Source organism: Mirounga leonina, unplaced genomic scaffold, assembly GCF_011800145.1.
Source record: "Mirounga leonina isolate KUSES-001 unplaced genomic scaffold, KU_Mleo_1.0 Mir_115, whole genome shotgun sequence".
Taxonomy (NCBI): domain Eukaryota; kingdom Metazoa; phylum Chordata; class Mammalia; order Carnivora; family Phocidae; genus Mirounga; species Mirounga leonina.
Genome location: NW_023270268.1, coordinates 59828770 through 59855691, shown reverse-complemented (window position 1 = coordinate 59855691; position 26922 = coordinate 59828770). Strand labels below are relative to the sequence as shown.

The following is a 26922-nucleotide window of genomic DNA, read 5'->3' as shown; positions in this document are numbered from 1 at the left end:
GTCTTCTTTTGTTAACTGAATTGACAAAAGATTATGCCAAGGAATAAGTGACTTTATACATTTTGTTGTATCTCTCTAAGGCCCCCAACCCCATACTACAGATTGTAAAAGTAGTTTAATAATTTATATATCACTCTATCTGTAGAATTTTGATAAAGCCACTCACTTGAAATCACACGACAGAAGTGTAAAAAATGAAAAATAAGATGTTGATATGGAAAAGTAGACAACTGTAATACAACCAAGATTCTATGGTCAACTTCTTTGATTATGAGGGTTTTTTATGTAGAAAAACTATGTATTTGTTTCCATTTTCTTAATTTCCACTTTTTCCTCAGACTTTCCTAACCTCAAGGAATCAGTTTTATCAAAAAATCAGTTTATCAAAACTGTAAGTCAAAGATGTTTCCTTGTAAGAATTAGTCAAAATTTAGGTATTAATTACTGTATGGATGTTGATAATATTTTTCACATTTAAGGAATGAGTAATAACACCATTTTCCAGGATTAAAATTTTTTAGAGTGAGCTCCTCTCTATGAAACAATGGCTTATTTTGCTTTTCCAGAGCTAAACAAATCTTTTTTAAAAAGAATCTTAATATTCAATTGTTCTTTCATTTGTTCTCAAATGCAGGCTACATGGAGATTCTTTGACACCTTGAGGTTTAAAGTAGTTTAAAGTAGACAGAATCATCCTTTCAAGTGTTATTATGTCTGTAATAAAAAGTATAGGACAAGTATTAAATGTGGTATGGGCCAGATGACCTTTAACCAGAGAAACCATCAGTCTCCGATGAATGCCTTTGCTCAGAGACTTGAAGTTTGGTAGTCATAGAAGTGAAAACCTGGGTGTAAGAAGGTTAGCATTTTCTAACCTGAGGGAAAACAACAACTAAACATGAGGCAGAGTCAATTAGAATGAAAAGAAATACAAGTTAAAGTTAACATGGTTTTAATTATCAGACAACAGCTGAAACTATGAACTGGTTACCCCCAAATCATTCTCAAACCAGTTTCCCTGCTTTATCCACCACAAAGGCCAAAAGTTCTTGATACCTCAGCTTATCTTAAATAAGTAGGGCCGTCCACATGCTAGGGGCCAGCAGGTCCAGAGTAGACATTTGCAGGAGGAGGATGTTAGGAAAGCTATTATTTCCTGATAAAAAGAGAAACATTCAAGACGTACAGCCATTCCTATTCTTCCTACCCTGAACTAGAATATGATATCTGGATCAGCAGGAATATCCATCTTGCAGCAAGCATGAGAAAAAGCATGAGGACAAAATCCTTACAACATGGAGCCTCTAAACAAAAAGTAAACCACTACTTCTAGACTTCTTATTTTGTAATAATAAATCCCTATTGTTTTATGTTATTGTATGTAAAACTTGAAGCTGAAAGCATTTCTAATTCATACATACTATAAAACTTTTTTTAAATTGTCAATTACTTTTGGGCCATATGAGTAAGAATTTGCTTTCTCAGATAATCTTGATAGTAAGATTTCTTCTCATTCAAAATGTTTAACTTTATATTAGTAATTATTAGCTAAATCTGCTGTTATAATAAAAAAATGAATAGTTATTATTAGGCCTTTATGATTTTAGGTTATCAGCATTTTATTTTTAATATAATTTTTAAAAGTACCCTGACTTAGCAAAAGCAAAAATTATACCATTGTTATGTGGCTATAAGGATACTGGTATTACCAAAATTTTATCCAGTATTATATGTCAAATGAGTTATAAGATATAATTTAACCTGCTTTGAACATAGAACAAGTAATTTAATATTTGTAAGTAATTTAGGATACTTTGTACAGGTTTCTTAACTAGAAGGCTGACTCTATCTAAAAAACATTAATTGCTTCAATGATTTTAGATTGCTTTGTGAAGTACACAACAATTAAACGAATAGCAAAATTATACATCATAATACAGTGTTTATAGCACACTCCTGAAAGGTGGAAAAAAATAGAGTTTATTAACTCTTCAAATGACATAGGGTTTAAAGACCTCGAATAAAACTAGTTAGTTTTTCAAAGGAAAATTTAGGTCATCAAGAAAATGACAGAAGCAATCCAATGTGGGCAACATATCAAAAATACTCCAGTGAGCTGTTTTGGGCCCATTCAAAAGAAGCCAAGCTGCTAGGAGGGAAATGGGCTTCAAATTGTTAGGTACTCATTAAATTGTTAGATTGTGCAATAGGTATCACTTTGTGACGCTTGAGTCACTGTTATTGAGAACCCTGGTATGAGATGTATCTGAGAAAAACAGTACACTTAGGAAAATGAGATTATTAAGTCAAAATAAATTCCATCTGCTTTCCTTCCCACACTAAATTAGGATCTGCGAGGAGCTCAGAAAGCTCCTTCCCTAGGCAGAACCAGAAGGAGGTCTTGAAGCAATGGCTGGAGTTAGAGGTACCATTCAGCAGTTTTGATGTACAGAAGGCTAGCACTGAGCACTGTTAATGCCAAATCTCAGAATTCATCCCTTCCCCATGCTTGCTCAAAGATGACAAATACCTGTATAATTTAGGATTAAAAAGCCTGAGTCAGGCCTCCCAAGGTAACCATTTCACTAAAAATTGAACACCTAAGACCAGTTAAATTTTAGTTAAGATAAAGCCTTATATTACATGTATCTGTTTTTCTCTAAGTATTTCTGTGTCAAGAAAAAACAAGTCATACAAAATGTGCATATGAATGTGTGGGGAATGTTACTTAAAAGTACATCTTTAAGTCAGCAAAATTTTAGAGGCAGAGAGAAACCAAATTCCAAAAAGCATGCAATTAATAAATTTATATCTAAAGTACACTCATATGTAATGTTGCAATTAATAGCAATGTTTGCTTTATTCATTCACAAAGTCAACAGTAGACACCAATATTTATATTTAGCTCTATATAAGCAACTGTTGTGGGCAGAGGGCTGCATTTGGTGCTAAAACAGATGTCTAAGGAAAATTCACTTTTCTAGTTGTACTTGTTTTTGAACAATGTAAAATGATGTTTCATTATAGGTTGTCAAATACTTAAACAAATTGTTACCAAGTATAGACTTTATATAAGGCTCTTAAATAGAAAGGCAAATGAAACTCAGTTCTGAAGTTACTAAGCATCTGGTGAGGAAGACAGTTATGAACTCAGCTAACTCCATACAAGGCACAATGCTAAGCATGAAGAGTAATGCCAAAGGAACATGAAGAAGGAAGGTTAATCAATCATCAATTCTAAGCCAATTTGTATCTATTTGTATGCTGAAAAGATGTTAAAAAGAAAAAAAAAAAGGCAGTTAAATATCTGCTGTTATTAAATTTACTACTAAAAAACTATCTATAATTAACTCAAATTCTCCAGGTCTTATAATAATGAAAGGAAAATCACATTTGAATTCTTCATTCTAACACTAATCAGATTAATTTGTTTCTGGAAGGTTGAATGCCAAAGACAATAAATGCCCAACTCCACCTGTGCTTAAACACAGTCTGATTTCTTTTCTTCTTGTTTTTTTTTTTAAAGAAATGATTAGAAAAATGGAAGAACAAATTTAGTTTTATGGAATGAAATATGTGTTTCATGAGTAAACTTCAACAAAGGTATCTTACTTAGGTAAAATGGCGTTGAGCCATAGGCTTCTTTGGCTAGAAAATGCAGACCTTGTTTGCCACCAGTGGGAGAGAGCCCTTTCCCCTCATCCATATTCCCTATCTCTGGCATGAATTTAGAAATGTTGGCACACAAAACTGTAGATCAGTCTTCACAGCCCACACAATCTAAATGAAATTGGGCCCAATGGACACTTTTGCAAAGGCCAACCAGCACAGATATTCTCAGAAAGCCTAATGTACAGTAATTATTCTGAGGTCAACTTAACTCTTGTCTATCAAAATGCAAAATGTCTCAATGTGTACATTACAAAAGTCTTAGTAGTTCTAATTCAGTAAGTGGCTACAGGGCCACTTCTTAATGCTGAGTGTGACACAGGATGCTCAGAACAAGCAGGAGATAGGAAAGAAGTATGTAGTCTCCAGGGGCTAATAATCTAGTTACTTAAAAAATACTTACCGAACTTTAAGGACTAAATTTTGAAAACATTAGAAGATTGAAAACAAAACAAAAACAAATCCTTACCTTTGTATAATAATTAATCCTGATCCCCCAAAGCACTCTTTAACCTTAGAAGTTTGCTGTAAAAAGGGGGACAGGGGTGTTCTTGCTCATTTTTAGTGTCTGGTTCAAGGATCTCTGTTATGAAGGGGGGAAACACCTTTTAGGTTTTTACTTCTTTTTAATATTATGTCCAAATAATTAATTCAATTAGAAGTGAATGTATACACAGAGGATCTTTTTTGCTTTGCTTTAATAACCCATGATTACTCAAAATCTAATGAATTAATGTCAGTCAGACTCCAGTTTAAAATGACAATATAGGAAAGTACTGTCTCCCACTATGGGTATTAGGCTTCTAGTAATGATTGGGGAAAAAAGGCCATGGAACCACTTACAGACATTTAACAAAACAGATCAAATCTCTTTTCTCTCTTGCTAAAACAGTTTCTCAAACTGTTTATCAAATAGTACTTTTCGTATCTATTCCCCTCTATAAATCACCCTCCCAACACACCAAAAATATTTGATCTTGAACCTTTAAGTCTCACTCTTTTATGCTGCATGCATCAGTGAATCCTCCTGTTAGAATGAGAAATCCATGCTACTCAATTATTTTCACTCAATAAGCTTAGAGTCATAATTTTGTATAAAAAAGTTCAAAATATATTGTAATTTGAAATTAACCAAGTCTTTTGGCTAAAGAACAGTGATCCCCAGAGTACTGTCCATTCCAGAGAGACATTCTGCACTCTGTTGGTTTTCTTTCTCATCATATCATATGCTCACTAATAGCCATACACAAATAGTAAAAATCAAGGGCAGAATAAATAAGATGCTTTTAGCCTAAGTAGTGCTTTACATAAAATTATAAACTGTCACATAAAGAATCACCTCAACACCGTAACATACAGTCAAGAAGTCTTCAGATTATCTGAGATTTAATATGAACACCAATTTAAAATCTCTTGAGACAAGTTCAAGGTAACAAAGTACTATATATTGCTAATGATTTTCTCCTTTATAAAAACATGCTTTTACTGCCAAATGATATAGGAACCCAATCTCTTTCATTGATAAATTAAAGAAGATCCAAATCTTGGAAGCAGGCAAAACATCCAGTGCTTTAATACCACAAACTCATCCACTCCTAATGAGATTCTATCCTTATGATACCTCACAGCAGAAGACCTAAAAATAGTTGGGATTCAAAGTACATCCGAATTTCAACTGTTTTGATATTTTTTCTATCCCATTTACTTGATTATTAACTGATTCCCAACCAAACTCCTTATAAAGGCTCTCTGAAAGAACTTCATTGCCAATATTATTATTAATTATTATTATTACATGGGGTAAATAAATTAGTGACAGCAAGTGTTCAATTTCACAAAATCAATCAGTGGCAGAGACTAAGAAAGATTCTAAGACTCTGATTCAGAACAATCTGCTTACTCACAAATAACAAGGGTAAACACAATCTTTTCCAAGCCTCACTATACTCTAGTACCCATTTTTTTCCTCCTAAAATCATTTACATAGGGTCTCATCAGCTACGTGGATTAATAGATTCTCCCGTGATATAGCAAAGATAAACTTGGATCCTTACCGTGGCTAAGTTTACTGGTTACTGTTGCTTTTCTTTATTCTAAGCTCTTTGCTGCTTCTAATACCTGATCTGCTTGGGGACAATCTAAAAGCAGCTGTTTTTCTAAGATCTGTCCATCTATATATTTCTCTGGTGTGTAAGAATGTGGCAGGGGGTGCCGGAGGAGAGGAGTAAATACACTGATAAGTCTTTTAGGCTTATCAGTAGTAGCACTCAGTAGGACAGAACTTTAATCTATGAAAAGAATTCCTTCTGGCCATTTCTTTTTTAAAAAGGAATTTTGTGTGTGTTACAAAAATAAAATCCAAAAATCCTAAGTAAATGAGAAAAACATGAAAACAAGGAAATAGAAGGTAATTACTCCATTGTATTGATCCTAGTTTAAAAAAAAAATAGATTATTTGCAAACCCTGAATACACAATTGTCACAAGAAAGCATTTCAGAGCAAAATGTGCTGCAATATGCTACTGTGATTAAAAGCCATGCAAACTGAAAGACCTCTGTAACAAAAATAAAATGACTAGGAAAATAGCTATTTACATACTTTTCTAAAAAGAAAGACTGCAATTTTGTGATAGTTACACAAAGGGAGGTGTGACTTTCACATTTACCTAGTATTAAAACATATTTTCATCCACAGGTATTTAATAACATTCAAAGAAATTGCACAAGGTTTAATACCAAGAATAAACTATGATTTTATGATGTTATTACATGCGTTTTAAGCCTAAACCCATCACAACACATACTAAGGGTAATCATTTGGTACACACTCCCTAAACAGAAAAGATCCTCACAGTTTCTCTTGTACTTTAGTTTTTTAAATTGTACCAATATTACCAGACCCAAATGAGAGAATAAGGGGCAGCAATGAAGTACACCGTATGTTCCCACTGGAGGCTGAGTCCTGGTCTTTGTTCCAATATTCTAGAGCCACTGGAAGGAAAGCTAAGTATCCATCCATTAAAACGTTTTTACATTATTGCTGGCAAAGTTATACTTCTGACAGGTCTAGTCATCTTGATTATTCCTGCCTGCATTTGCTTCCTTAATACAAATCTCTTTCAATTTTAGGAACCTGCAGTAAACCACCCTGGAAAACAGGTCGGTAGCAGGACAATCTGATAAAACAACGTACAGGGTAGACATTGAAGAATGCAAAGTTATTTTCCTAGTGAAAGAGTTCTGAAGTAATTCTATATCAATGACAATTTTTTTTTTTAACCAGCTACGCACCTATCCAGATATCATCCACCTTATCCTCAATTACCAGGGTTACCCTCAATCTTAAGATCTCCCAGAACAGTTTTAATGGTATAACTCACACCAAAAACACTAACCACGCCCTTTATACCCAGAATCAAGCCACCTTTTGCTTTTTCTCCCCCTACAAAGTCCAAAATGTACATCTTTCATCTAAAAGGGTTCGCACCAGTTCCCTAACCCGAGTCAGAGACTCTAGCTGTGCCTTGACAGAATTCCTATTAGAAGACGCTTTCTCCCAGGCAGTGTGAGGACGCCCAGAAGAGACACCCACGCTTACCTCCCACACACCTGCAACCCCTGGCGGGATGCTGGAGCTGATGTCGGAGGACTGCGCTCCGCTCGGCTCGTGCTCCTACCTCTCGCCTCTCCCGGGAAACTCGAGCCCAGACTGCGCCTCCGGCTGCTTACAGGGACCCAAGCTCCGCCTCCCCCTCCTCTAGTTGGCGAATTCAGCAGCTGTTGCTCCTCCCCCTGCTGTTCCTGCTGCTGCCCGGCTGGTGGCGGCGGGAAGCTGCTGCCCTAGTACCTTCCCGCTCCCTGCACTTCTGCAGCTGTTCTGCCGCTTCCCTTCCCCTGGGACCCCTCTCTCCTCAGTCAGTGGCCTCACACCTGGAGCTGCCTCCTGCCCCGCCCGGGCGCCCCCTCCAGAAACCCAAGCTCACACTATCCCTTCCCGACGACCCTCAGGTCTGGCCGCCTGGTGTGCCTGGGGCTTGTCCGCTTTCAGGGAAGCTGCTCCTCCGGCCGGGACGCGTCCCCACACCGCTCCCTCGCTCTACGCCGGCGATCCCCCCCCATGCTTCCTCCCCCTGGTGCAGCGTCCACAGCTCTGCCGCCCCACGTTACCCGCCTCAAGCTCTCCCCCCAACCCCCTTCCTTCCTCTGCTCTGCTAGCCCGCCCCCACAATGGGTGAGTCGCCTGCAGGGCCGACCCAGCACCCTGATTGGTGCAGGTGAGAGCTGACCCCTCCCTTCCTCCTCCTTTCGAACACCCTCTCTCTCGGTCTCACCTCCTCCCGCAAAGGCAGGGAACTCTCTTACTATTGGCTGGAAGTGTCCCCACCCATCGCCTTAGGCTCTGCCGCACAGCCTGACGGGAATTGTAGTCTTGCGTGTGCAGAGATTGCGGACGACGGCTGAGAGTGGGACTACGAGTCCCCATAGGCCCCTGCGCGACTCCGGCTGGGCAGGATTCCGGACAACGCCTGGTTCCTCTCGGGTCCTTCCGGCGTCGCCGGAGTGAATTGATCCGGGAGTTGAAGAGGGCTCCAAAGGTGGGAAGTGAAGTCAGGGTCTCAGTTGCCGGTAAGGTGTGGGTCTTCTATCCCAGCCTCTGTAGCCCCGAGCGGAGCAGAAGAGGTGTGGGGTCACACAGGGGCCGTGGCTGAGGCACTTGGGCTTGGTTCTGGCAGGCGGAGCGGACGAGGCTGGGAACGGGGCCCTATGGGCGTAAGCGAGGTTACCCTACGCGAGTGGCGTAAAGCGGGTTTGTAAGTGCTGCCTGCCCTGCTCGGGCCTGAACGCCTCCAGGAAGTCTCCTCTAGGTGGGGGCGGGAGGGGAAGGGCGAGGTTGGCCTCTGGTGCCCCTGGAGAAGGGAGAGGGCGGATGTGTCTGGGGTGGGGTCCTCCGAAGGTGTGGCTTGGGGCGGGGAGATGTGGCTGCTGTTTTCCCCTGCTTTAGAAGTAGGATAGGGAAGGAGTGGAGGAGGGAAGGGGCGCTTGGGAGTCTGCTCTTGGGGTGACTCAGGTTATGCCCTTTGAAAGAAGGGAGAACTGTAAAGGAAGAGTCAATGTTGACAGAGATCTGCGGATTCAGTTCCAGTTTCATGATGTGGCCCTTCTGAGGAGGTAATTTTGCCTCTAAGCAGAAAACCTTAACCTTAGGTGTAATTCCAAAGGTATCTTTACACCCGTTCTGTTTTTAAAGACACTGTTTTCGGATGCCTGTGAGAAACTGAGGGGATAAGTGACGTGCCCAAGGTCACACACGTAGGGACTGATTTGAATCTAATCCAATTGTAATCCAGTTTCTGAATGAGGGCTGACGCACCAGAAAGAGAGAATAGGGAGGTTGGTGGTTTTTTGAAGTGAGTGGGGGAAATTGCAAAGTAATGCATTTTATGTATTTCTCAGAAGCCCTTTAAAGAGTTTTTTGAGTTGGAGGAATTCCTCAATAAAACAAGGACACACTCTTAACTTTTTCGAACAATGAGTGAGTTTCAGCCTACTTATTACGGGTGTACTAAGTGACGGACTGTACCACCATTTCAAACGGTAGATAACGAGATAGGAGAATGTAAAAAAAATATACCCCATCCTTACATTTAAAAGGTGTTCCTTTTCCTCCCTACCTTAGGACTGACGGTTTTTCCTATGATTTTGTAAAACTGACAACAGTAGTATAGGAATTCTGTCACAGAACTTATTTTACACGTTTTTCAAGTAATAATAGTATCAAGAGAATTTGGTGTGCTCATTACTAGAAAAGAAGTTACTTTGCATTTCTTGGACGTAACATCACATTTTGTTGATTTCTGTTTACTTTTCCCCTTATTTTCTTGACTCCAGTGTGTGTGTGTATGTATGTGTAAAATCATGAAGCGCCTACTTTATTTTTCTTAGCATTATAAATGACTTTTAATTCATCCTGTTTTTACTAAAGAATGGGAAAGTTGGACATTTATATTTTATATTGAGCAGAAAGCAGTATTCTTGTAACTTAACCGTCTTATCCTTTATAATTGTTAGTGTGACCATTTATAGCTCATGAATATTACTGGATCTTTAATAGAATTTTAGGTGTGTTTTTGACATCAGGATTTCTTTTGTGGTAAGTTTATATACAATAATTCAGTATCTGCTGATAGCTAGTAGTTAATCCTTGCTTACTGTTGTATAAGTTGACCATATGCTGTTTTTTGAATGTACTCTGCAAATATTAACAGTGTTTAACTTTTGAATGCAAAAACTCTTTCTAGGATCATATATTGTATATTGCTCCCCTATGATTGAAGTTAAGATGGTCTGGAGATTAATATAACATTTAAAATAGAGGTATGATATTATAGAATGAAGTAGGAAGTATAGGAGTAACATAGCACCATGAGTAATGCAGTACACAAGGAAGGAAGACCAATTAAACAAAATTACATTGGGATAACTGGCTCCATGCTGTATTATAGGAGGAAATGGTAGTTTACATAGAGCGTAAACTGAACATGAGTTAGTGATAGTAAAGCAAGAATGTTAATGTGTTTTCTAGATGGCAGTGTAGGCATTTCCTTTTTGTTGGGGGAAGCGTGAGATGAGTTCTCTAACTTTTGGCATGCAGCTTTGAGGTTGTGGAATGAGCTTTTGAATTAAAAGTCAGGAAGATTTGGAAATAAGTAAAATTAATTTAATGCACTTGTTCAGTGTGTGTTAGTTTTTGTCCTGGGTTCAGTTCTATCATTACTCTTCATCTCTGAGGCCCATTATAGTTTTGGTATTTCATCTATATTGTAAAATGATGGAGTAAGGTTGTTACTGTATTTACAATCTTTAAGTCACACTGTGGTCACTTTGGATCTCTGCACATTGAAGAATTTAGGGTTCCCAGAGTTATGTGAATACTTGTATTTTTAAAATAGTTAGCAGTTCACCAGTATCCACATTTGTTCTCATTTTTGGTTCTGCAGGAGCCTTGCGTCAGCTTTTGGACATCATCTCTTACAGGACTTAGGATGTCTCCCACATGCATCTATCTTTGAGGGTAGAAGGTCATGAGAACAGGATTCTGTATTATCATTGCATTCCCAGTAGGTAAAATAATTGAGTACCTGTTTACACAGAGAATGAAGAAGTTCAAACTGGCCAAGTGTAAAGTCATGAAACTAGTGACTGGTGGGATTAAGGCATAAGCCAGGTCTTCTGACTGTAGATCTTACTATTACAGAATAAAGACTCAGTTCCCAAAATTATTTATTTTACATGAGAAAAGGACTTAAATGACCCTAGTATTCAAATTCTTTTACCCTCATACACTTTTTAATGCTGACAGTTTATTCTTTGCCTCCTTTCCAGCTCTCCACACTTATTACCAACCTTTCTTATTTACTACACCTTTCACTTACTACATACATAAGTTTCTTCCTGACTTGGGAACCTTTGTACATCATGTTCATCTCCCTGCGGGACTGCTCCCTGTCTCCTTCCTAAATCTGATGAACTCCTAGTTATTTGCAGATCTCAGTTTAAATGTCATTCCTCAGGGGAACCTTTCCTGACCTTCTTTGACCCTTCCTTCCTAAAACTAGAACTTACTATATAGTAAGTTCCCAGTGTATCTTCACCAGCTTTGTACGTCTTTGTAGCATCATCACAATAGGAACTTAATTATTTCTTCACTTATTTGATAAATGTCTGTCTCTCTCACTAGACTAAGCTACCTAGGTAGGACCCTCTCATTTGTCATGTGCCTTACCTCATTACTTAGACAGTATCTGGCACAAAGGAAATTTTCAGTAAATACTTGCTGAATGAGTGAGTAAATGATTGAATGAATGAGTGCATTCATGCACAGTGCCTCCAGCATTGCTAGGGATGGAGATACAGAAGTAAGTAAAACAGACTTGCTTTCCTCCCTTAGATGAAAGGACTTATGACAGAAGTTTTATGATATAAATTGTAGAAAGATGTTTGTTCTTTTTGGAGGTCTCTTAAGATCAGGATAGATCGTTTTCTATAGGGAAATGAAAAAGGAGTCATTTTCTGTTACAGCAAACTTTGTGTGTAACACAGCATTTTGGAGACCTTATCACTGTCCTCCTTTTTGCGAGGAACATTCGTTATAACAAAATACAGATGTGGAGGAAACAAACTTTTAATGGATTCTATACTTCCTAATGTGATCTCATTTTGTCCTGAACAGAATTCATGCTTTTTTTCTTTTTTCTTTGTTGTTTTATTTTGTTTTTAAACCATGGTATCTTTTGAATTTTACTTTTAATATCATCTGCTTTAGACAAGGTGACTTTGTAAAATGGAGTCATGGTTGTTTCAAAGGAGCTTATATTTTGGGCTTCTTGAAAATTTTCATATTTCACTGGGTCTTAAGGTAATACCTTATTTGCTTTAAACTTAGATACTTATGAGACTAAAGTGATCATTATTTTAAAAACATGCAAACCAAATTTCAGGGATAAATTTGTGTTAGATTTTGGTTGTGAAAACAAATTCAGTAATCCTTTGCAGTACTGTAATAATCGCATAGAATAAATTGAACAGCTCTGAGTTGCTGTAACCTTATATGCTTTCATGAATTCACCAATTCCCTCTCTCACAAGAGATAGTCAAAAAATGATTGCTGGCATTTGGTTTTAAAATTTGATAATGCTCCCGGTTTTTATTAATAATTGTTAAGTCTTTGATAAGTCCTAAACTTACCTTTTTTAAAAAAAGTCAGTTTTTATGTTATTTTTTATTTTTTTATGATCTTTTTTACCAAAGAAATTCATATTTACCTAGTATAACTAGTATATGGAGAATAAATCTGAAGTACCGCTTCTTACATGTTTTTGGATCATTAGGGTCATTATAATAGGTAATGTTACTAAGAGTTTAAAGCTAATTTCATGGTAAATAAAATTAGAAGTTAAGTAGTGTGAGGTTTGTTTTTTTTTTGTATATATTACTGCATTTGAAATGTTATAGAAAGTTGCAGTCTTAAATATTGATTTTTTGGGGGCACACACACAGTGTAACTAATGAAAACACCTTTATTGCAGCATTTAGAAATAATTTATTTGCAGAAAGATAAGCAATGTAGTTTGGTGGTCCATTTTTGTAGGAAAATGAAAAATTCAGTTTTTAAATTTTAGCTACGAAATTAATTGCATCTTTGATGTAGTGTAGTGTTACAATCTTATTTTCAAAATCATCCTTATATTTTTGGTTTGAATAATAACCTTTTTTTTTTTTTTAACTACCCAAAAAGTGAGTTGAATCTATTCAGTCTTAATCTTACTTTTCTGTGGTTGCTTAGAATCAATTAATTGTTGCTATTTAAAAGAGAGAAAAAAGAGGATTTTATCAGCAAGCTTATGAATTATTGGGTAACAGCAGTGCAGTATATTAAATGGTAGTCACTACTGTTTACTCAGGCCAATTCCTTGGAAATAAGTTTGCCAGAAGTAAGTATAGATTGCTCAATAATATTTTGGCTTATTCATTTGTCAAATATTTATTGAGTATATATTACATGTGAAATTATCCTAAATGATTAGAATGAGCTGGGATATAATCTGATAGTTGCATTAAAATTTTTTTTGGGGGGGGGCGCCTGGGTGGCTCAGTTGGTTAAGCGACTGCCTTCAGCTCAGGTCATGATCCCAGGGTCCTGGGATCGAGTCCTGCATCGGGCTCCCTGCTCTGCGGGGAGCCTGCTTCTCCCTCTCCCACTCCCCCTGCTTGTGTTCCCTCTCTCGCTGTGTCTCTCTCTGTCAAATAAATAAATAAAATCTTAAAAAAAAAAAAATTTTTTTTTTTTTAAAGATTTTATTTATTTGCGAGAGAGAGAGAATGAGAGACAGAGAGCATGAGAGGGAGGAGAGTCAGAGGGAGAAGCAGACTCCCCGCCGAGCAGGGAGCCCGATGCGGGACTCGATCCCGGGACTCCAGGATCATGACCTGAGCCGAAGGCAGTCGCTTAACCTACTGAGCCACCCAGGCGCCCTGATAGTTGCATTTATTGAGCAGTAACTCAGTGCCAGGCATCACACTAAGCATGCCACATGATGTCATATAATCCTTGCAACAGTCCTATGAGGTAGAGGCACTATTATCCCCAATTTAAACGGGAGAAATTAAAGTACAGAGAGTTTAAGCAACTTGCCCAAGGTTATACAACCAGTAATTGCTTGGAATTAGGATTTGAATCCAGGCTGCCTCACTCAAGAGACCATATTTTAAGTCATTGCCATAAAAATGATGTAATGATTGAGCTCTATTGGAGGGCAGTTAGATTTAGAGTTGCAGTTAGAGAGAATTTTTATATTAGATGCTAAGGTCGGTATTGCAGGCAAAAATTTCTTACATTCAAACTTCCTCGAAAAAATCTTGTAGGGAGTTAGGGCATTGGAGACTAACATAACTTTCACCCAGCCAGTTTTTCTTTAGCACTGGGATAGAATTACTTTTCCTTTGAGTAGTAGGTGAAGCATTTGACTTGTTATTCAGAGTCATGTTGGAAAAGAAATATGTATAACACAGGAATCATAGTGTGGTGAGGTGCTCATAGTGAGAGGTACTGTGTCCCTAAGTCTGGCAGGGGGAATAGCAGATCCGTGTCTGTCCTGTCTTTCATTCTGGGACTTACGTGCGTGGAATGGATTTATGATCACCTTCGGATTTCAATAGTTCTCTTTTTTGTTTTCTTCAAAAAATGTTAGGCATGCGTGTTGAACTTGTGTACGATAAGTATATGTGTAACATGAGGCAGGTGTGCTTGAGGAGTTATGCAAAGTGGCAGCTTGACGTGTTGTATTTCTTTATTGTTCCTCTTCCCTGCGGGACCGCACCACCCTCAAGGGCATGGACTCTGACTTTTCATCACCAATCTCCACCTAACACTTGCTAACTTAGACTGACTATGCAGAGTACTGCACTAGCTACTAGGAAATAGAAAAAGGAATAAAACTTCTCTTTAATGCGTTTATCATTTAGTGGGTAGAAGGGGAAGGGGATGGGAAGACTGTTACACGGGCAGTTTTTTCCTGTTTTTTTTTTTTTTTTTTTTTCTTTTTATCTTTGGACCTCTTTTACCCCCTTCCTTACATATTAATGTACTTTTGCATGCACCAATTCATTTGATAATTTTGGGTCAGAGCTAATAGAAAGGGAAAAAAATTATAGTTTCTCTAACTTACCATCTGGTCTCTGGTACTGAAACACGCCTTCCTGCCTCATTCAACCATCCTGTCTTCAGGATGAACTGGAACTCTAGTGGAGATTGGAGTTAAGGAATGACAAAACCCTAAGATGTTACACCCCTGCTGCCATCTTAGACTTATGTAAGGTTACTACCACAAAAGCCAGTTGGGAATGGTAGAGGAGTCAGACCTGGCCTCTAGGCTGCAACTGCTCCCTATACCAGTTGACAATGTTGCAAGGTTTAATTAAATTCCAAAGAACTTCGAATTTTGCTGTGATCTCTTATTCAGAAATACATATGCTTTCTGGATGTCTTTATCCATAATAAAATTGGCATTCTGGCAGTGTTGTCAAAACTCTAGATTTCTGGGGTCCTATCTTAATTTTGATTTGCCTCCTTAAAAAATTACAGTTTTGAAAGGAAGGCTACAAGAGGAACTATATATACAAGCAGATATCCTCATTTTTTGTGTGTGAATGTAACTAATAGCATTTGTATTTGAGATCAGGAGCTAAAAGTGAAGTTAAATGCTATCATCAAGATAAAACCTTGTCCTGGGCGCCTGGGTGGCTCAGTTGGTTAAGCGACTGCCTTCGGCTCAGGTCATGATCCTGGTCATGATCCTGGAGTCCCGGGATCCAGTCCCATATCGGGCTCCCTGCTCAGCAGGGGGTCTGCTTCTCCCTCTGCCCTCTTCCCTCTCGTGCTCTCTGTCTCTCATTCTCTCTCTCTCAAATAAATAAATAAAATCTAAAAAAAAAAAAAAAAGATAAAACCTTGTCCTCATTAGCACCTAGTTTTAAACAAATGACCCAGTGAATTTGTTATCTAGAGCTAACAATTTTATCAACATTTGAGTGCCTTGTGGCCGTGTTGGTGCAAAGAAATTTTGTAAGTAAGGTAAAGAAAATACACATTGCATTTGGTAGAGGACCTTAGGCAATTAAGAGTCATTAAGATAAATGGTAGATATTATAAGTGATACAAGGCAGGGAGGCCTAGCCCATGTGGTACAGTCTCCTTAAATTGTACCTTCAAGCATAGGGAACATAGGAACAGTATGAAGGTTTAAGTTTAGTTGAATTTCTAAGGGATTTTAAAGGAAAGCTTTAGCATTATATTGGAAAAATTAAAACGGGAGATCACAAAATAAAAAGGAAAATAGAAAGATGTACCTCAGACATTTGATGAGCCACTAGATTAAGAACTTAGAAAAGATGAACATATTCAAAGGTTGAATTTGTTTCCTGCCCTACAACAAATGTTTTCATTTAAATTTTGTTCAGACTAGGATTTAACAAAAATTTAGGCATTGGAATAGGAAAATTGAGGATTGTCACAACTAAAAAGATGTACTGTTTTCTCCTGAAATACTTGTGCAGAAGTATCTTAGAAGCCGGTTGTTGCTACTTTTATTGTTCCTATTTCCTGTCAGGTAATTCAGAGGTAACAAGCCCTTTGATTTTGTTGTCAGCTATTTATTGTCTTATGCCCTTTTATGAATTCGCTTGAATCATCTTGAGGTCTTTGGTTGCATCTTTATTTCAGTCTGCTACCCAGTCTGCTTCTGGGTCAGTTTTCTCTATTAAAGTTGATTTATTTACATGAAGAGAATAAAAAGTAATTTTAACATAAGCTTGACAGACAATTTTAAAATTCACTTATTGACCAAAGCCTTTTAAGTATTCTAAAACTTTGTAGCTTGCTTTGGATGATATGTAACTTTTTTTTTTTTTTCTGGTAGTCCAAGTATTTTATGCCTTCACTTTGGCCAAATGGGGGAGAAAAAATTTTTATAAATATGCTATGTGAAATGACCTTTATGACTTGTGATAACCAATAAGAGGTTGTCATTGTGTGTGCTATGCAGGTGTGGACTAGTGTGAGGTAAATGAGGGGCCTAGGGTACAAAATTTAAGGAGGCAGTTACTCTGTGTCATGCAAGTCAGAGCTAAGTTTTGTGCTCTGAGTGGTCTGGTTTGCCTCACCCTAGTTCCAGTCCTTTTGCTATGTCAGATTCATAGAACTCTGTCTAAAAATGTCAGTAACTGGGGTTATCTGGGTGGCTCAGTCAGTTAAGTGTCTGCTTTCAGCTCAGGTCATGATTTCAGGGTCCTGGGATCCGCCCTGCATTGGGCTCCCTACTCATCTGGGAGCCTGCTTCTCCCTCTCCTGCTCCCCCTGCTTGCGTGCGTGTGTGCTCTCTCTGTCAAATAAATAAATAAAATCTTTAAAAATAAATAAATAAAATGTAACAATATGAATTAAATGCTTATTGTGTCAGCCACTTTATTAACTGCTTCATATGTGTTTAGAACTCTTAATAACCATGTAAGTTGAGTACTTCAATATTTTCGTTAATTTCTCAGTATAGAAAGAGAAATGAATAACTTAAATGATAACACCCAGCTGAGCAAAAATTGAAACTCAGGTTCTTGTTTCAAATTTGAGAGCATACCTAGTGCTCTATACTGTCCCATCTGTGTGTAGAAAAATTTAATTCTTGTCTGTTTTATAGATTTCTGTATTAAGAAACAATACTCCCCTTCCCCACAAGAAACTATGCTCTCCAAAATATGCAAGTGCATACACTGACATGATGCAGTTAACTTTTAAGGTGAGTGAGTCAGAGGTCTCAGCAGCACCAAATTGAGGATCCACAAATTTGTGCTGCTTAGTAACACCTTAAATCAGAGCCCCATTCCTGCTGGTTTCAGTCTTCAAACACTGTACGTGGAATTTGGGGGTTGGCTGTAAGCAGATTGACCCGTGGATGACTTAAAGATCAGGGCAGGTTAGTCTAGAAGTAGTTCATTTGGCAGACTAACATGTCCTATACAATAGGCTATAGTAGCTCAGTAGCGTATTTGTTTAAAATGTCTGTCACCATTCTGTTTGCTTTCTTAATGTGAGTGTCTGTGGACATTTCTAAGTTGTAAAATTTGGAGATTGGATGAAATAATATATAATGGCTGTTTTCGCTTTAAAATTTTAGGGTCTTAACATTTAAGTTTCTTAACTGAGTTATGGAAAAATCTGGGCCCAGAGGGGCTTTTGCCAGCACTCGACCTTACTTTTGGGACCATCCGTTCCCCTTTGTTCTTCATAATGCTTTGTTTATAAAGCTTGTGTCCTGATTGTCCTAGAGCAATAGTTTTCCAACTGTGGAGAGAGAGTTGCTGAAGAACTCCTATGAGAAGGAGGGGCTAGGGGCTGGAAACTAGTTACTTCATCCATTTATTGCACGAATGAACAGTTTAGTGTATTTTATCTCTCTTGATAAAAGATTTTACTTGAAAAACAACAGTTCTGCTGTTTTAAGGAGGCTTAAAATCACTTACCTTTCTTTATTTGTCTGGCTTTCAAGCATTCTTGATTTGCCTGGCTAGATGATTGTGCAGGAGACCTGATTTCTAGAAGGAGATCTGATTAAAATGTAGTTATAATAGCTAATATTGAATAGTTACTATGTGCCTTGCACTGTTCTGAACACTTTATCTGTAATAACTTGTTGAATCATCACATCAGCCTTAAGAGAGAGACTATTATTCCCATTTCATAGATGAGAAGACTGTAGCACAGAGAAGTTAGATAACTTGCCCCAGGTCACACCATATATTAAGTGGTAGATCCAGCATTGAATGTAGGCAAGTCTGATTCTAGAATCACTATGCTTATTACTCACCTCTCTAATGACAGTGTTACTAATGTTAGCTAAGTATAATGGAAGCAGTCATATTCCTATTTTCCTGTAGGTAACATTGTGGATTTTGAAGTGTTTTTTAGAATCTTATTTCTCCACAGAAAAAATAAATCGTAAGTTTTAAGTGACTGATTTGTAAGTGTATGTGTAGTACCACGTCTGCTTATTAGTAAGGGAACACCTATCTGTGACAGACATGGGAATTAACAAAGAATGATAAAGGAATGGAGTTAAATTTAGAGCACTTCTATATTTTGCATTTTTTCCTTTATGGGTCATTGTGTTCTAATTTGCCAGTGTTACCTGTTTTCAAAGACATCTTAGCTTTCAGATGATGTTTTAGTTAGAGCCTCTCTTACTTCTTAATAGCTTAGCAAATGCTTGTTTGGTCAATCATGTTAACAGAGATATTGAAGACTTTATCTTTTTTATCCTGTTTTTTAACAAAGCATAGCTGGAGTCCTTCAACCGTTAGTGGTATCAGATACCTGGAAATTGTGTTATAACAGAGAGGGTGCCTTTAAAAATTTGATCGAGAGGTTAGACCTTCCAATGAAGTGATAATTCATAGTGGAATGTGTACTTTCTTTGAATAGTTATTTAAAAGTACAAAAGCACAGTGCTTAGTAAATTACAGGTATTTAATATAGAAGTTTTATGGTTTGATTTAGAAATCACCTCATCTTTTATTCTAACTACATCTCTTTTCAAGTATACAGCTTGGTTTTTGTCCATTTTAAAAAAGAAACTAAAACATGGAGAGGTGAAGTGCTTTGCTCAGAGATAAGATGGTTTATAATGACAGTATGCAGAATTTGAGCCCTTGTTTTCAGACCTTAATACTTAGGCTTTTTTTTCATAGCTGTGCACAGATTCTCCATTGATATCTTGAAGATGTCTAGAAAAAATTTTGATATATGTAAACAAATATGGTGGCAAAGTGTCATATGTTACACTTAACCATTAACAAGGGACTGTTTCTAGATGTCCCTAAATGCAAAATTCAGTAAAAACTGAACTGATTGTAGGGCGTGCTCAGGAAGGTTGAATTCCACATAACCTCATTAAAAAAGAAAACTACATATGGAAGACCTTGAATTATAGGAAATATAATTTGCAGAGGAAGGAGAGAGATGTAGGTATATCTTGAAGGTTTTAAGCTTATTTTGGTTTAAGTAGGATCCACTTAACCCTATTCCTCTGCCTCCCTTTTTCCTAGCTTTCTCCTCTAAATATTTTGGCTCTTGTTTAAAAGTGGCTACAACATTTTGAGGTGAGAAGGCCCTAAAAAGTAGGTTGTGATTATCAAAGGCTCACTTTTCAGCTATGCTAAATGGCCAGACTGAGCTACACAGCCTTAGAATAAATTTAGTTTTCTAGGAGCCTGATGGGTATGATTCAAGCTCCCAGGTGCTTGAGAGAATGCAAAGAGTTGTCAGGTATTTGAGACCTTGAATCAACCAACTACTGGACAGGCCCTCTCTACTAGAAAACGTAAATCGTTTTTGTGATCTGATAAAAAATTTTTTTAGTTTCCCATGAGATTACTTTTGAACCTGTGGTAGATCACAGTAATAACATTTATTATCACTGAAATTTAGAATACCAGAGCCTTTAAAATGATATAATTTTATTCCCTCTTTGTTTCTGTTGGGAAAACAAGGCCAGTGATTAAGTGAAACTTCCACAAAGTCAGAACCAAAAAGAACCCCTGTCTCAGGTACTTAGTCAATTTTACCCAAGTCCCGGAGCCTGGCCTTGGCAGCTAGTTTTTCTGACTCTCTAGGCACTGTTCTTTCCATACCAGTGGTTTCCAGCTTGTCCTGTTCATGAGAATCACTGGGGTTGTCTGCTAAAAATACAGCTTCCTGGACCCTATCTTGGAGATGCTGATTGAGTCATCTTGGGAATATTTTTAATGAGGACTGAAGTGATTGTGATGGCTTAGGTCGTCCAACATTTGGAAACTACACCAGTCCTGCATCCTTTCCCATAAGAGAAAGTTTTGCTATGGGCTGAAAGCTGGATAACTTTTTGGATCTTGCTTATGTATAAAGCCGGGCTAACCTATGTTGGAAATTCTTGCATTTTGAGAATTTTGTGAACTATTAAATTATATGCCAGTTTTATTCCATGATCTAAAAGATATCCTAGCAGCCCTAATAAACTAATTTATAATCTCTGATTGTTTTATTTTTTCTTTAGTTTTCATGTAAATTTCTCTTGGAATTCTGATTTTAGTTGCAATCATCTGATGCTGATATTCTCTTAGCTTACCATACTAGGAAGAGCTTGGGATAGCAAGAAGTAGTAAAATCTGCTAAATGTGACTGGTAAATTAGACTCTGTTAATAGAATTAATTAGATTTCTATGTTTGTTTTGTTTTGCTAGGCTTGATATTTGAAAAGTGTTAGCAAGACTGATTCAACTTACAAATTGCCCATCTCTTATCTCATTAATTTCATTCAACAAACATTTATTGTCTACTATGTACCTTCTATACTGACTAATGTCCCTATTGGGAAAAAGAAATACAGATTTGGTGGCATAAACATGGATTCTGCTTACTGCCAGAATGAATAAACTTCTTTTAGCTAAGTGTTCATGAATAGGTTGTGGGTCCAATCAAAATCAAATCAATCAATCAATCTTTCCCTCTTCAAGGAGGGAAACTAAAGGAATTATAAGAATTTAAGACCAGGTGAGAGGGCTAAGTTTTGGATTCGACTATACATAAAAACAAGACAAATATACCTGCCTACAAATGTTTTAAGTGTAGAATTTATTTAGGAGCCTTCTTTTTTTTTTTTTTTTTTTAAGATTTTATTTATTTGAGAGAGAGCTAGCACATGAGGGGGGGGCGGGTCAGAGGGAGAAGCAGACTCCCTGCTGAGCAGGGAGCCCAATGTGGGACTCGATCCAGGGACTCCAGGATCATGGCCTGAGCCGAAGGCAGTCTCTCAACCAACTGAGCCACCCAGGCGCCCATTTAGGAGCCTTCTTTTTCTCCCCAAGAACTGCATATTTCAGTACCAGGGACTTCATTTGTCCACTCCTTATATTTGTGAGCAAATAACTTTAGCTCTAGAATTATCTCCTGCCCAGTTGGATTAAAATGAGGCTCTCTCAGAAAATGCTGATTCTGACCCTTGAGATATATCTGAGTATAGTTCTTTATTTTTTTTAATTAATTATTTTTTTTTTTAGATTTTCTTTATTTATTTGACAGAGAGAGCATGCACACACAGCAGGGGAAGTGGCAGGGAGAGGGAGAGGCAGGCTCCCCACTGAGCAGGGGGCCCAATGCGGGGCTGGATCCCAGGACCCTGAGATCATGACCTGAGCCGAAGGCAGACGCTTAACCGACTGAGCCACCCAGGCGCCCCTGAGTATAGTTCTTTAAATGAACAGACTCCTGTTCTTTGCTCAGGGCCGGATAGAAACTCCAAAGACTAAGACTTTGGCAGTGGGATGGCCAGGAACCTATTTTTGTTTTCCCCTCACTTTAAACAAATAATAATGGTCTTAAGTGCAGGAAGGTATTTAATACTTATGCATCTTATGTCAGAAATTAGTGCTATTTTGAACATTGAAGGAAATAAGGGGGAAAGTATAAATGAATCGATTGCTTATATTCTATTTGTATAGGTATTACCATATCACAGAGGGTGTTTTTGAAGAAAAATTTGCTTAAAAGTATACGTTTTGTCTAAGTTATTGACATCTATAGTTCTGGTTTTTTAAAAATGTTGTGATGCTAACTTCTCAGGAAACAAAGCTTGCTTTGAAATGAAAACTTTTCCCCCAGCGCAACACATTGGAAATAGGAAACTAAGTAGCTCTTGCTGTGTTGCCACTATACCCACATTAAATTTTTATTATTTATTATTACTTAGCAATTATAATCATGGCAAGTCATTTTTTGGACTGTGGTTTCTATTGTACTACATGGTAGATGAGGTGACTTTTTAAGGCCTTTCCAGATTTGGGATTTGGAGTTACTAATTGTTAGTTGGCTCTGTATGCATGATCAGCACTCACCTCAGAAACCAGTATCCCTTAGAGAGCTGAAACTTTGGTAATGTGCTGCCCAGCTGCCCTGGGCCTGACGTTACCCGTGGTGAAAGTAAGAAACCTTCTCAAAGGGGCAGGGACTCAAGCTCTTGCTCAGCTCAGTTGACCCTTGCTCTTCAGGTTAACAGGCTCTGTTGCTTGGAGTAATTGCAGGTTGTCCACTGAACCATTTCAAATAAAGAAGCATGTAGAAGGAATGACAGCATATTTTAACCTGAACTAAAATTGGCGTATTTAAAAAGACTTATTGAAATTGTTGATTTTTAATCTCATATAAACACTAATGAAACTGAGTGGCCCCAGTTTGTGAATGTGTGTTCTGAGAAGTTCAGTTGTAACCTGGTTCTTTGGAACATTTTCCAGAGGAACAGTATTAAAAGGTAGATTAGTATGATGTAAGACAGACACCTATTTAGCTCATAATATTGCTGTAATTCTTTTTTTTTTTTAAAGACTTTATTTATTTGAGAGAGAGAGAGAATGAGCAGTGGGGAGGGGCAGAGGGAGAGAGAGATGCGGGGCTGATCCCAGGACTCCGAGATCATGACCTGAGCCCAAGGCAGATGCTTAACCAACTGAGCCACTCAGGCACCCCTATAATACTTTCTTTTTGATGACAAATAGTAGCTGATAGTACTGTAAGTTGGTCTTAGAGGCAAGAAATACATATATATGTTTGGTTTTTCTTAAATTTAGATCATAAATATGTTTTTTTTTTTTTTAAGATTTTATTTATTTATTTGACAGAGAGAGACACAGTGAAAGAGGGAACACAAGCAGAGGGAGTGGGAGAGGGAGAAGCAGGCTTCCCGCAGAGCAGGGAGCCCGATGCGGGGCTCCATCCCAGGACCCTGGGATCATGACCTGAGCCAAAGGCAGACGCTTAACGACTGAGCCACTCAGACGCCCCTAGATCATAAGTATCTTAAGTGAAATTCCTGACATGGCACAATACTATTGATTCAACACAATTAAAAAAAATTTCAATGCCACTGTTTACAAAGGTAAAAATTAAGTATTTGAACAGGTTTAGTGGGGTAGATAGGTAGGTGCCAGCAGGAATTCTGAGTGACTCTGGCTACTTTTACTGATCCCTTCACTTCTGTCTGCCTTTATATATGCAGGGATACATACATGTTCAAAAGAGTAAAAGACAAAAATAATCCAATTGAGCCTACTTTAGGAATTCACCTCCTTTTTACTGAGATCACCTCACTCACCAGCTCACCGTCTCAGTTCCTACAGATAGGTAGTTCTTGCTCCCGGTATACAAGTGACATTACTCTTCCAGCATTATTCATGACCGCATCAAGAAATCCAATCATTTTTTAAAAGTTACTGTCCATGCTTGGGAGCATTTAAAACTTTGGACCACCTTCTCTTTGAAACACCTGGTTTCTGTGATGCTGGTTCTGTCACCCAGTTCTCCAATAGCAGTATAGCATCTGCACTTCTCCCTTGTTGATACTGACAATTGTTCACTTTCTGGCTTTCCTTTCATAGTATAAGCTCCATGAGGTCAGAGACTGTCTTGTCTTGTTCACTGCTCCGTAGCTAGTCCTAGGCCTAATTCTGTATAGGTAATGGATAAATATTTGTTAAATAAACGAATGATTTTTTTTCTGTTACCCCATGAGCTGGCTCTTCAAGTTCTGGTGTTGACCCTGTTCTGCTATTTCTTGCTTGTTTTTTTTTGTTTTTTTTTTCCCATTGATACTGATGCCTTCAATTACTGTCTATACCATGCTTCCAGTATCCATCATTTTCATTTTGACTACTATCCCTGCATTTCAGCCCCTCTTTTTTGTTCCAAGTTTAATATGAAAAAGTATTCACAATTTATTTCTAAAGTGGAAAAGAAGATTACCGAATGGCCAGTTAAGTAGTTAATTAGAAACAGCAGGGTCACAATTGATTATTTACCTTCTTCCTCTTGCTACTTGCTCAGGTCTGGTTGGTCTTTTATATAACTATACTAGGTCTCTTAAGTTTCCCCTGCCATCAGGTTATGTTCCTCCATTCTATCCTTAACAGTATGACCAAAGCAATCCGCTTAAATAAATGATCTGATCAGGTAATGGCTTTCTGTTACCCTATAGAATAAGACTTAGGAATTGGCCTTCTTATTTTTATTTATTGATTTGGTTCTGTGAGGTCAGTGAGCAGCTTGTAGCCCCAAAACGAAAAACTTTCCATATTTAGAACTACCAGAAATGGGACTAGCCTGTTTCTGTAGGTGTCAAGTTCCCTTTCACTGGTAGGGATTATGGAAGGATAGTAAGCAGTTCTCAGATGGGATAAGTTATTAGAGCTTTTTGAAGTTCTGCATACTCAGACCTTTGATTGTATCTTTCAAACTGCTTAGGTCTTCCACAGTCTGGCCCAGATAAGATTTAATGATTAGGACCACATCTTAATCACCCCCCCCCCCCCACTGCATCTTTTACAGAGTAGGTGCTAAGCCTACATTTATTCAGTGAATGAATAACTTCTGGGTATTTTCTTGGGTAGATGAGCTGAGATTCTTTGTCTCTACTTCAAACTTAGTTTTTTTTGTTTTTTTTTTTTTTTTGTGGAATTATTAGATCTGGATTGAGAGTATTAGGATCAAGTCTTGGGCCTCTGCATGTGTGTTCTTGGTCAAATCATTTATCATCTCAGAACCTGAAATAAGATTAGAATGACAGTTAATGTAAAGTAATTGTGAGGACTAAAAGTGTGTGAAAAATGTTTTATAATCTGAAAATGCTTTATAAATGATAGAAATTATTCAAAATTGATGGTTTTGAAATATATATACCAATATACATTGTTTAAAATATAGATATGTCCCTAATATTACTCTCTTACTTTATAATTAGGCTCATTTTTTAGCCTAGCAAAGGAAATAAACACAGTTGCTTTCTTTTAAAAACCAACATACTTCCTCAACTATTCAAGGCAAAATTTCTTTCTTATATTGTTGAATTCTCAGTATATTGTCAAACTATCAGTGTCTGTGGATCTCTCTACTTAGGTTTTGTGCCAGGTTTGGACAAAGATTCAGAAATACCACTGGCAAAATTAAATAACATTTTTTCCCCCAAATAGACAAATTTATAGAATTTTCCCAGTTTTAAGATTTGTCTTAAATCTTTGGTGCTTGGCTATGCTTTTGTTGTTATTTTTTGGTGGCAAAATCAATGAACTATTAGCAAAAAGATTTTAATCTAAACACCTTTTTTCTTAATTTTTTTTTTTTTGTAAGATTTTATTTATTTATTTGACAGAGACAGACACGGCGAGAGCAGGAACACAAGCGCGGGGAGTGGGAGAGGGAGAAGCAGGCTTCCCGCTGAGCAGGGAGCCTGATGCGGGGCTGGATCCCAGGACCCTGGGATCATGACCTGAGCCGAAGGCAGACGCTTAACAACTGAGCTACCCAGGCACCCCTTTTTTCTTAATTCTTAATGCAGTTCTCCATTAACATTTATGCTTTATGTATTTCACAGTTATAGTTTTATGTTATGTATAAGTGTCATAATTATACACTTTGTTGATAATTTCTTGTATTAACTTTTTTGATTGTATATATGATAGAATTAGATGCATCATTATTCCATGGTGCTTCAGGGAGCACTCTCTCTAAGATGAGTGGATTTTTGAATCACAGCTTCGTTAATGAGGGAAAATTAGTTGTAAGAAAGGGCAAATTCCTGAGTCTGAGGAGGAAAAGAGATGTCTTACTGATCAGGGGTACCTTCACAAGTAAGATACATTAACAAATCAGCTGTTCATAAGATAGAGACACTGGAAAAGAAAGTTATTGGTGTTTGTAGTTTTCCCTTAATAGAGGAAATCTCTGTTCTTTCTTTCCTTTTAACCAGGTCAGTATATATTTTGTGCCCTGTTCTTTTATCACAAAAGAGAAAAGAAATACTGCAGTGAATGAAGATTCCTCTGCATTTTAGCACTGCTTTTTCTACTGTAGTTGGCTTTTGAATGAGGATGACAATGGAAGAGATGAAGAATGAAGCTGAGACCACTTCCATGGTTTCTATGCCCCTCTATGCAGTCATGTATCCTGTGTTTAATGAGGTAAGTAGGTAAACATTTCTCATATGATCTCTTCAATTCTTGATGCCTGCGTCATTTATTCATTTGTTTGTTCCTTCATATAACAAATACATAGATGAATTTCATCTGTGTGTTAGGCATTGTACCAGGACTGGACATAAAACAGTAGGGAGGGGGAACCTGGATATA

General features: G+C 37.6%; 2 protein-coding genes across 3 annotated transcripts in view; one reads left to right on the top strand and one right to left on the bottom strand.

Moving 5' to 3' along the window:
* The window catches only part of SERPINI1 (serpin family I member 1), a 70810-nt gene extending 63016 nt beyond the window's left edge, over nt 1-7794 (bottom strand). The window contains exon 1 of the mRNA XM_034998494.1: nt 7268-7794. The gene's annotated coding sequence lies outside the window, so the exon portion shown is untranslated. The remainder of the gene's footprint in view (nt 1-7267) is intronic.
* Nucleotides 7795-8183: 389 nt separating this feature from the next.
* PDCD10 (programmed cell death 10) overlaps nt 8184-26922 on the top strand; it is a 42802-nt gene continuing 24063 nt past the window's right edge. Inside the window, exons 1-3 of one of the 2 annotated variants that reach the window (XM_034998480.1) lie at nt 8202-8295; nt 8755-8838; nt 26544-26754. In XM_034998480.1, coding sequence (XP_034854371.1) covers nt 26659-26754 — 96 coding nt within the window. In that variant the 5' untranslated portion in view covers nt 8202-8295; nt 8755-8838; nt 26544-26658. Of the gene's footprint in view, nt 8296-8754; nt 8839-26543; nt 26755-26922 lie in introns of both variants that reach the window. The other variant, XM_034998471.1, reaches the window with a different exon arrangement.